Consider the following 12,607-nt stretch of genomic DNA (forward strand, 5'->3'; position numbering starts at 1 on the left):
GACTTCCAAATAACAGGAAGTACAATTATATTTACTATTGTTTCTGTAGAATGAAAAAAAGAGTTTTCTATTTAAAAAAAAAAAAAAAAAACAAAAAACAAAAAACCCTAAAGAATATTTTCAGCTCTTCAAAACTGATAATGAGAGAATGTTTTTTTGTGGATTTTGTTTTTGTTTCCTTTTTTGCTTTCAGAAAGCACAACTCAAGAAAAGCACACCAAATTACACACTGATCATTCAGGGAACACAAAAAAAAAGTTAAAAAAACAAGGAATCTGAGTGTCACATCACAAAACGTGTCATATTTTTGGACAACTGAGCATGAAGTCTTTCTAACTTTATGTAGAACACCACTTTTCTTCTTATGACATTTATGAAAACTTTTTATCTTTCCTTAAGAGGGGAAAAATTGCACAAAGCAAACTGTATTTAGGTTTATAGTCTCCATTTATGTGTTTTAAACTGAAATATATCTGCTACTATAACAATTGTTTTCTAATGAAAAAACACCACGCTTTAATACACTACAGTATATTGGCTACACGCACACTAAACCAAAAGAATCATAAAACTCCTGCTAAGCAAACACTCACCACACAACAGCAATATCATTTTAAAAGAAGCAATTCAATTCTTTCACGTTTCTTAGTAAACTACTATTACTTACTGTTAAATTAGTAACAATAAGAAAGGCATATATCCCACAGGGATTATTTTTTATTATTTTTCCTTTAAATGCCGTACAGCCACACATAAGAGAATTCTCTCAATATCTAAACCTCTCTCTAATCTCTTAGATAAGATATCCAAGAACATATCCAAGAAAAATCAATGTGTGTAATGCAAGAGGAAAAAGCACTACCACTGCTCCATTTTTATTCACTGCAGAAATCTACTTCATTTTTGTTCAATAAAATGAGTTGCCAAAAGATAGATCTCAAACCTGATTTTTTATATATGCTTATGAAAATACGATTTTGAAATTACTACTTGAACACGATTTTACCAAATTTGATCTGCTCATGCAGAATGCTTCTGTATTTGAAAGGGATTTTCTTCCAAGATTTTAAATTTCTGGAAAATAAGGTGAAGAGGCACGATACAAATGCTCCATCTACCACTAATCGAGTTTAATAAACAAAGTCATAAGATTGTGGATACATTCTGTAAATGAACTATAAACAACACATAAGAAAAGCAACTCCAATATACATTTTTGCTCACTTTCTACTATTTCTGTAAGAACTAGGGCCAAGTAAAATATAAACCAATAATTAACTACTTAAAAATACTTAATTTATAGGGAGAAAAAGATGCTGATATAATGAAACTCACACAGGAACAACCATAACATGGTAATATATATTTGCTATTAAAAGAACTATAAACTGTTGCAATTATTAAGTGAATGCTTTTCTGCTAATAGCTAAACCGCAGCACATCAAAAATGTTTGAACTCTGACATGGCTCGCAGTCCATATAACTGTACCTTCCTAGCAAGAGACCTCTGGATTTGCTAGTAATTTCACTGACTCCTAAGCTCATCTGCTGACAACACATCTTCTTTGACAAAATGGATGTCCTCTCTTTCCTGCTGACCCCTCCTTGAATGAAAAACATTTTCTGTGCAGTTTCAAAAACTGAATTTCTAAACTTCTCTGCATTATTTTCATTTGAATAAGCTGAAACTTTATTGCTAAGGACTTCCAGAACTATTAAAACATATTAAAGCAAAACATAACTCTGCACATGCAAGTAGTGACTGTAAATGTTCAGCTTCAAAAACAACTAGCAACAATAATGATCAGGGAAAAAATGCTGTGCTTTTATAGGAATCAGATAGTTTTAATAATTCCAACAGAAAACTGAGGTCTCAATGCCCTGACCTAGTCTACATAGCTTCATGTTTTCATTTCTAACTCAGTAATGACTCTGAGACACAAGTACACAATATTAAGCAACTAACCATAAATTAATTGTTTCATTTTTGTAACAACAACAAAAAAAGACATTCATACACGATAACAAAAATTAACACATTCAACAAGACATCTCTGGCCTCATTTGAAATTTCCTGCATACCTGTAACAGCCAACAATTTCAACCTTTTCACCAAAAATTTAATATTAATGCCCCCAAACCCATTTGTATACATTTGTTATAAATTATAATTATACATTTATTATGATTAAATGTATACACATATATACAGACACACACCTACATATATATCTATATACTTTCAGAAGTCAATGACATGAACTAGTGCTTCATAAATTCCTATTTTCCTCCCATATTTAAGCAATTTCTCTGTTCCAATACAAATTAAACATTCACAAAGGGTCCCTGTGTAAGACTAGATTACTTTTCAAGTATTGCCATTATACAGTTATTTGCACTTCCATCACAATCTCTGCGAATTGCGTGTCATGTCTTTTTAGGCAGAGCTCACACCTTGCAAGAAATTACTGGAGATACTGGTGAAAAACAGCAGCATGTCCTTTTAAAAAGGGCAATACATAACACTGCATTGAATGAAACGCTTCTAAATCTGTGAAATAAGAAACCAGAACTCCAGACAGAAAAGTCTCAGTAGTGGTGAAGAACAAGTTAGTTGTATCAGTCCTGAAGGCTGATTTACCCTAAATATACATGTATTCTTCTGTCCATCCTCATTTTCTATACTCTCATTTTTTAGCAACACAAATGCCTCTGCCAACTTCCGCACAATTTTAGCAGTCTTTAATCTATTAAGAAAGCTTTGTTTGCACACACTTAATTTTCAGTTATTGACTGAATATTTGTCATTTACAGCCTGAATTTACAGAAAAAAAAAAACCCACCACTAAAGGCTCCAAATTACAAGTAGATGAAAAGGCAATATAGGAATTTTCTTAATATTATCAATAGCCATTTGGAAGGTCCCTGACAGGCTAAAGCTCTATTTTTTTTCGTTTGAATTGGAAACAATTTTATTCTTCAGCTTTACTGTGTAAGTTATCATACAAGTATTAATTTTTATGAAACCGTCATCTCATTTAGAACATTCTGCAGTTTTTTCCAGTGTTTCTCATATGGCTGCATTATTAGCTATTTCTGAAATTTTAAATCAATTCTGAAACATTACAGCTTGTCAGTAATAGATCTCGAAAGATTTCCTTAAAAAAAAAAATGGGCAGCAGAAAAAATGAACTGGGCATTGCAATAGGAAAATAAAAATAAAACTAATAATTGTTTTCACCATTGAGTATTTTCTTTCTTTTTTTTTTTTTTTTTTTTTTTTTTTTTTTTTTTTTACACTTCTTTTGTTCAGTTTACACCACTTTTCAGTGCATCACTTCTTTTTTAATTATATCCAGTGAAAGTACACAAAGTATTATTAAGAGACAACGGAGACTATTTGGGAACTCAGTTTGAAATTATTATATATAAATGCTGAGACTCCTTAAATGTACTCACTAGAAAACACCAGTTCATGTAAATTAGTATGACCTTTATTTCACTCTTTATTAAAGTGTCATTTTATAGGGAGAAAAAAATTCCAGCTCCACACAAAACTTGACATTAAATAATGGAAACAGATATTTCAATTTCACATTGCCTACTGAAACACTTCCAAGGCAAAATAACAATCTTCTTTTAATACTCAGCTTACTGTGAGTTTTACTTCAATCTCACAGCAGCCTCTAGAGACCTCAGGATGTATAAAGTGTAAACTTTTTTCATTCTAATGGATCTCTCTGTTAAAACTTCCAAAGTATGAATTGATTTAGACATAACCAGATGTCTAGATTTGTACACTGCATTCTTTTATTGCTTCTCAAAAAGAAGAGGACATTCAAGTAAAAGCCCACATTTTTTGTGCTAGATCTTAAACATTGTTTGGCTTCTCTCTGTCTAAAATACCACCTCTTTCTCACTCCCTACAGTTGTTACACAAGAAAGCTATGAGAAAAAGGCTGTTAGATATCTTATAGTAAAATGGGGGTTTGTTTGATTGGCAAATAAGAGAGAATAAAAAACCTGCTTAGCTTACTGCTCTTAACTGAGCACCGCACAGAATGTGCTGTTTAGAAACTGAGGCTTAGAAACTGGAAAGAAAGTCCAGTTTAGAAACTGGAGTTAGCAGTTTTTCCTTTGATCTACAAGAATGCCCAATAAAGTTGCAAGTGTTTTCATCTAAGTATTATTAACTGGTATTTATCTAATTTGATTTCCAAATTACTAACCTCAAGGTACTTAAGCATGAAGCTATCAGCTTTTTGACAGCCAAGACAAAAACACAATCTACCACAGTGCAATATATTTGACCTTTCTTCAAAGGAGAGGAAAAGCTCTCAAGCACTCCTTGTTTTTCTGTTGACTGTGGCCAAACTTATAGAAGCCAGTTTCTAGATAAAGAAGAAAAAAATCCACCAACTCCGCCAAATATTGATTCCAGATACTTCAATTTCAATAACTTACCCTCTACAGTTAAAGTACCCATTTTGGATTCTAAGAAATCAAACAGTGTGCTTGGTGCAGACGGTCTGGTATTTCCTAGCTCTTCCTCATCTTCAGGTCTTACTCGGCCTCGGCCCTTTCCTTTACCTGTAAACATTAAACAGACCTTTTTCAGGGGTGAGGGAAGAGGGAAAAAAAAAATAACCAAACATTTTTTCATTATTAGACTTAAATTACAGCAATTTTGTACTCTGTTAAAAAAAATCTATTGCAATAGAGATATTTTCCATGTAAGGTGATTTCAAATCCAGAAATACTGTAAAGGGGAAAACACACAGAGGCCTTCTCTAAGTATTCTCTCTGGTTTACAATGCATTCTAACTTGTTAAAAAAATGTAGATTTACTTTACGTAAGTTATATACATTACTAAGACATGGTAAATAAATTCTTTTGCTCCTGAACATTTCGTTTTAAGGCTCATCTTCGCAAGTTGTACCTCTAGGTGGTGGTCCCTGAAGGGGCTTTTGTTTACTGCTGTTCAGAAGAAAATTTAATGCTGCCTCTAGGTTGTTACTGTTATCCATAAGTGCCTGTCTTGCTGCTTCTTTACTGAAGCCCATCTCAGTTATGTGTTTTAGAGCCTTTTCATCAACCTGTAATAAAAGATAAAAACAAATAATCATAAGCTACCACAGACTATAAAACCACCAGATATTAATTTAACCTTTCATTAATAATTATTTTTTTCCATATTGCATTGATAATCAACATTTTAGATTAACATATGGCATTCATAGACGAGTTCTCTTTTAGTTCTAAACAACTAGACAGTAGAGACTTCTTTTTCCAATTATTTTTGCATAATTTGATTTTTTTTGTTGTTCTAATATTAAGCAGTTTCAAGCAGAAATTCCTCTTTTCTACCTCTTTCTTCATTGTACAGTGGAACAATCTGACAGACTATAACACACTTCAATGAAAAATAAAAGGACTCTGAGTAGTATTAATGTAGTCTTCATTTCTCTTTGAACCCTTTCACAGCATTTATAAACAACACCAAAAGTGGTTACACATTTCTTAAAACAAGGAGAAGATGTTATCTGAAAAGGTTTCAGTAGAAAAAAAAATACAACCTCCCTCTTCTGAACTGTATATAGTATGATCAGAAAAAGGCCAAGCAAGAATCACAGACTGTGCTTAAAGGCCTCAGCTGGGACTGTCTCTTTTAGTGCTGACATGCATTAAAATGGAGCCAGGCTTTCTGCCTTTCCTCATCCCATGCCCAACCCAAATGATGCCAATTATCTATCTACTACAACAGCATTACTGAAGTCTCTATCCATTCACTTTCTGTTCAGCTACACTATATGCTCTGGGACAAGAGCTATAAGCAGATCTCCTATCTGGGCAGTGGCATAAAACTGGTGTCCATGGCTATTGCTTCAGTTCAGAGAGTTAAGTAAACCAGGAGATATAGCAACTCTAAGATCTTCAAAAACTGTAATTTGAAACCCAAAAATCACTGTAATGAGCAAGACATTCTTATGTTAACTGCTTTCATGCTCTTAATTTCACTTCTTAATTTCAAAATTTAACAGTATTCTTCAACTTAATGTCCACAGATTGAATATCTTTTAAAACATATTCAAAATCCAGTGGCACTGACACACGACGTGAATGCCTATGAGATCATCAATGCACTTGAATTCAATTTTCAGTTGCCCAAATAAAATCTTACTAAGGCAGTATAATGGTTCTTCATCTGAGCCATTTGCTGAGATTTCTGTGCATGACAACAAGGATCCAACAACAACATTGCTGCTTTCTACTGCCTCAACAAGCGTGCTTCACACTTCTCCCTCTTGAAGATATATAGCTGCTTTGAATCAGGAGAGAAATTTCAGTTTATTCTATATCATTGCCTTTCACTGGTGGGAATCCAGTTCATGACAGTTATGTTCATCAAAGACTAGCAAGAAGTGAGGGCTCATATGTACACTACTAGTACTCTAAGCAATGGATTAAAAAAAAAAAATTTTGTCACAACCTGAAACCCAAAGGAAAAGAAGTTTCTCAGATACGAAGACTGAAAAATGAAGGAATATCCAGACTACCTTTGGACATCAAAAACTTTCCCTTTAACTCATTTACATAGCACAGATATTGCTGGTTCTCTCATAAAGAACTGGAATGGAAAAGATATACCATACAAGTCTGCACAATCTATTGTCTGTCTGCACAGAAATAGGAGAAACCACTATTTTGTGTCTTTTTCTGTGACACGGTGTTTCAACTTTCTCCTAAGGCAACACACTGGACAGATGGAATAAATACATTTACTCTTTCTATATTTACATGCAAATTAACCACATACATAAACATTCAAATCAGCTCCATATCACAGTCCTAAAAACAACCAAAAAAAGACCTCTTATCTGCTGCTAAAATCATCATTTACAACTGAAGGAGGCTGTCTAGACTTGGTGGGTTCATATTCTTTTAAACAGCAAAGTACATTAACTGACATTTAGCTTGAAAAAACTGGAAGTACTGCCATTTCACAGTACAATGTAAAGCAAATCCCCTGCAGATCATAGAAAAATAGAAAGTAAGTATTGCCCAACTTAAATGGAAGAAGGCCACTAGTGTTTTTTTTTCCTTTGCTTTTAAAGTCTATTAGGTAGATATAGCTGTCACTAATGACAAAAGATATATTAAATAGAAGGATGACTAAAAGACCCTTTAACATCCATGTTTGTACAATTCTACATATAAGTCTTAATGGATCTGTATATTTTTCAGCATAGTGCTGAAGACAGCACTGCTGGAAGCTCTCCAAGTTGTAAGGAGATAGCATCTATCTGACAATCAAAATTAAAATAATCACTTACTGTTCTTAGATGTCTTCTAACTGTTAAATCTTGGTAAAAGTAAAGCAAGGTGGAAGACATTTCAGCTATTTATCGTTGAATCTACAGTCATTTACAGTCAATATTTTAATACTGGTTCACTGAATTATTAAGTAGTGAAATCAATTTCAGTCAGCCTGCTTTCATAATTTAAATCATGTTGATTAATTGTTATTGTGTACTTGGGATTAACTCTCCCACTTACATCAAATTCATAGATTGCTAAAGCAAGTGAAACATACTTCAATGACTGCTCATCTTATACCCAATTAATTCAGTGCAGCAATGTTAAAAAATTCTTCTCAGTAAGCATGAAATTATGAAATGCTCTGAAAGTGATTGCTTGGAATTCTGAGTACAATTCAGATTCTCCAATGGTAACTCTTTTTACCCAAAATATTATTTGCAACTATGTCAACATTACATAGAAGTATCACAACAAAAGTATTTCTATTTCAGCACTTTCAGTGTCACAAGTACAATTTTGTTTTCTCAATGTCAAATGAATGGTTTAAAATTCTTAACATAAATATTAATTCAGAAGTTACAATGATATTTCATTTGATGCACTGAAATCAAAGGATGAAAGTCTTCTTGCCTACCATGAATTAATAACTGTTGACATGAAAGAATAGTGAGCTTATTTGAAGAACAAAATTAAAACAAGATTGTAATGACCTATACAATACAAACAACTACTTTTCTTTTGTGATGACATTAAAAGAACATTAAAACTTCACAGAAATCACATTGAATCTCAACTACATCAGAAAGACACAAAAGGAAAGCTCTTTTTCTTCAGGGTTTTTTGGTTTAATTTTTGTTACTTTTGCTTTTTAATAACAGAGTTCATGGTTCTATTTAAATCTTATACCTTACCAGTTCTCTGTAGACACCTTCATTTTTTCCCTCAGGTTTTGTTATCTTCTCTTTCTGGAAAAGTTCCCTGTTTCGATTCCCTCCAGCACTTACACTAAGATTACTTCTGCTGTTACCACCACCTCCTCCGAATGTCTTGGTCTTTAGATGAGCACAAAAATAACATTTTAGCAAATGGAACTCAAGAAAATAAGCCTTAATATTTAGCTATTACAAGAAGTGTAGGACATTTGATGCAGCTGTATTTGTAACGATTATACTTTGCATCAACAAGTAAAGCTCTGATCTACACACATACACCAAAAAGATTAATTTATTAGGTAGGACTTCTTGATTATTACCTGATGCCTAATTGAGGCTCTCAAAAGTGTACATAGTTCTAGTTTTTATGAGTTATCAAGCAAATAATAAAAAAAAAAATCATAATTTCTATATCCCAAAATGGAAAGCCATGGGCGGGCAGAAAAATTTGGCACATTAGAGCAACATTTCCTAGCTGTTCCATCAGGTGGAACAGAGAAAATCACAGGATTTGCAGAACTGAAAAAAGCAAATGAGTTTCAGTAACCTGTTTAATTTTCTTAGTTTATATATATTTTTTTAATAGAGGTAGCAAAATAAAAATTATATCTACAATAAAAAATTATGATACGTTTATTATTTTTATTCAAATAAAAACATACTTAGAAATCTGAAAAGGTTCAGTTTTTGGCTCATTCTTAAAGATATACATGAACAGAATTTTAAGAAGGCAAGCAAAGTACTAGTCAGTGAGGAGACAAATACTGAAAATAACAAGAAAAGATCAATTACACAAAGCAAAATGCTACAAATGCATTCTAACCTCCTTGCTCTTCGCTACTTCTGCGATGGCAGCTGTTCTTTGTTTTTCAAATTCATCGTTGTCAGCAACAGGTTTTGCAGTGTTTGTCATTTGCAGAGTCTTTCTGCGATCAAGCTCTCTGCTATCCACTTGCATGTGAGATGCACATTTCTGACAACACAAAGTAAGGCTTTAATTAACTCTTATCTACTCCCACTTGCAAATAAACAAAGAAACCCAAAGCATTATTCCGCTAAAGTAGTACAGCTTAAGAAAAAGAACACAACTGTGGACATCTAGCTGCCTTTGCTAGTGCTACTCATCCACCAGAGATGCCAAAAAGAATGACTTCTATACTTTCAACATATTTCATGATACAGCTAATATGACTCTTGTAAGTACCTCTGTCGTTTAAGGGTATTTGTTGGTGTTTCCAAGATACTGTAGTAAGAGTCAAAGATCCCATAAACCAAACAAAATTTTTAGGTTTGAAACTGTCTATTTATACATAATATTTTTCTCTCAAAGTGTCAGGATTGAAACCTATATCTCTTCTTCTCCTCTCCCTTTAAACAAGATTTTTTATTTATTTATTTATTTTAATTCAGATCATCACAATATGAGGTGTCTTGATAGCCTTTATCTAAATGGAACTAGCTCCCTCTATCCTATCTCCTAATACAGATTGTTCCATTAAACATCATCATCATGACTATAACTTGTACACCATACCCAAATTACAAAAAAATATACTCTACCTGCCCAAAAGGCAAAAAAGGGGGAGGGCCACCTTCTGTTCCAATATTACTCCTACTGTGTTTTGCTAAACTCTGTAAAAAAAAGTTGTTGATTAAGAAACTGCAAACAAAAACATTATTTGATAGATATCAACGTTGCAGAAAACACATAAAATGTCCAAGACAAATATTTTAAGCATGACAAATAAAATATTTTACATTTAAAATCCTAGGGCAGTTCACATAAGCATGTAGAAGGCTGGATGAGGGGCACAGAAAAGAAGAAAACACTCAAAACTGCAGAATCATCAAAGCAGTAGATACAGCAAATGCAGAAAATTGAGTTTTATCCCAATTCTACAACAATAGAGCAAGGCAGCACACAAATAGGTAGCAGATATTTTATATATATTTATAGCACCAGACATTTGCTTCTACAGGAAGCCATAAATACAAAGTTTTATCAGGTTTAAATAGGCTTCATACAAAGTGAGCCCAGGGAAGAGGAAGGTCTTACTGACTTTATCAAGGTACACAAGTACCTGAAAGGAGAGTGTGAATAAGAACTCAGGCTCTTCTCAGCATTGCCCACTAACAGGACAAGAGGCAATGGGCACACAGTAAAACCCAGGACGAGCTATATTATGTAAAGGTGACTGAACACCAGTACAAGTTGTCCAGAGAGGCAGTGGAGTCTTCCTCCTTGAAGACCATAAGTTGACCTAGCATCAACATAGTCCTCAGCAACCTGCTCTGGGTGCCCCTGCTTGAGCCAGGGATTGGATCATGTGACCAATCTCCAGAGGTCCCCGATAACCTCAAACGTTTTGTTTACATTTAGGTTCATCAATTATACAAATACTGAAAAGGATTAGTTAGCATACTACAACAACTCTGGATGCCAGGTAATTATAAGGGCTGGGGCTATATATCCACTCCCAGAAAAATACCTTGTTTTGTCATTCTTGGAAACAGAATACTGTGGCAGCTGCATATTTCCTATGGCATTATGAAAATTACAGTACATATGCTGAACTGATCAGTTCTTTAGATACCCAAAACCCAAAACAGTTACCATAATCATTACTGATGTTTAGTATCTGCAGTATAGAAATGATATAAATAGCTAGTCAGAATTGGTAACTCAGACTTGAAAAACAACAAGAAAAGCATCCTCAAATAATATAAATTACTAGTAACTACTAATACCAAAACAAAAAAAAAAAACAAAAAAAAAAAAAAAAAAAAGAAAAAAAGAAAAAAAAAGATAAGACTAATTTAAAACATCTGCTCATAGTTGATGCAAAATTCTTTTGGGCTTTATTGTTGTTCTTTTGTTTTTTGAACAAGCATCCTCCTATTTTATTATATTGGCTCATGACATCAGAGGCAGATGGATGCTGGTGATGTAACAGTAGAGGATGAACCTTCTCACCAATATTCCATAACATTTTGTGGCCATGTGACAGATGATGGCTAAGGGGCAGCCTGACTGGATGGTGTCTGACATGGAAGTGCGTATGAAGCAAAGGTGTATTACTGAATTCCTCTACGAGGAAAAATTTGCAACCAGTAATATTCATTCAGCAATGCATTCATTCACCAATGTTTATGGAGAGCAAACAGTAAATGATAAACACAGTGAGGTGGTGGGTGCTGAATTTCAGCACTGGCAATAGCAACATGAAAGACAAGACATGCTCTGCAAGGCCACAGAGATTTCTCACAAACATGGCATGAAGGCTCTTCTTCATCACTGGTGAAAATGTGTAGCTAATGATGGTGACTATGCTGAAAAATAGTGTTTTGTAGATGACAATTTGCTCTATCAACCAGTGTTATTGCTCTTTGTACTTCTTGTAGTTTCCAGGGAAATAAATAGGAGGCATTACTTTCAGATCAATATATGTATATCAGAACTAGAAAAAAAAAAAAAAAGATAGATCCTTAATGCTGTTAAAATGTCTTAAAATTTTATTTCCTATATTGCATCTATTTATTTTTTGGGTTTTTTTTTGCTGCTGTTTGATTTTGTTTTTAAACATTGGGACAGTTGTGCGTGATTACATGGATCACTTAATACTTCAATACTCTGTACTGGCAAAGACTTCCTCAAAAAAAAAACAAACCAACTTTTCTTCAATGTATTTATAATCTTATGTAAAATTTATTTGCCTCCATCGTGTGAGAACTGTAGTATAAATATCATTGTATTTTAAGCCCTTATACTATTATTATACCATCAGGGAATTTCTTAAAACATGTAAAATATTATTTTAGCTAATGTTGTACTACGCTCAGGCTTTTTGGTTCACTCTTTTGAGGTAAGCTACTTTTACTCCAAAAGCAAACTACATTTTTTAAGTCATCCATGATCATTTACTGAATCCAAGGCAAAAAATAAATAATAAAATTCTTTCCCCTTTTTTCCTGGAGAAAAAAAAAAAAAAAAGAGAGAGAGAAAAAAGAAAAAAGAAAAAAGAAAGAACTTGATAAACTATTCAATGAATTATTCAAAAGAAAGCACTTACAAGTGCAGAAAGCATAAAATTCTAATGCTTCAGCACCAATTGGTTCACTTAAAGTGCTCTCTTTGAATTACAAGCAAACCAATGGCTGATGACTGCAGTAAACTCCTCAGCTATTAACTAAAGCTGCACAGTACAACAGCCATTTCATGGGCACGGTAAGGCAAAAAATGAACCTTCACAGCCAAGCTCCTATTCGTGTGCCTGAGCACACATCTAGCATTTCAGTCAGGATTCATTTCACCCAGCTCTTTACAGCATCTAAAAATGTAAATGTCTACATCTGA

General features: G+C 33.4%; 1 protein-coding gene across 3 annotated transcripts in view; it reads right to left on the reverse strand.

Moving 5' to 3' along the window:
* The window catches only part of TDRD3 (tudor domain containing 3), a 99,707-nt gene that overhangs the window by 28,425 nt on the left and 58,675 nt on the right, over positions 1–12,607 (reverse strand). For all 3 annotated transcript variants that reach the window (XM_048932772.1, XM_048932762.1, XM_048932780.1), the window contains 5 exons: positions 9,814–9,885; positions 9,077–9,226; positions 8,233–8,373; positions 4,941–5,097; positions 4,465–4,590 (listed from right to left, as the gene is read on the reverse strand). In XM_048932772.1, the coding sequence (XP_048788729.1) occupies positions 4,465–4,590; positions 4,941–5,097; positions 8,233–8,373; positions 9,077–9,226; positions 9,814–9,885 (646 nt within the window). The remainder of the gene's footprint in view (positions 1–4,464; positions 4,591–4,940; positions 5,098–8,232; positions 8,374–9,076; positions 9,227–9,813; positions 9,886–12,607) is intronic.

This window comes from Lagopus muta, chromosome 1, assembly GCF_023343835.1.
Source record: "Lagopus muta isolate bLagMut1 chromosome 1, bLagMut1 primary, whole genome shotgun sequence".
NCBI lineage: Eukaryota > Metazoa > Chordata > Aves > Galliformes > Phasianidae > Lagopus > Lagopus muta.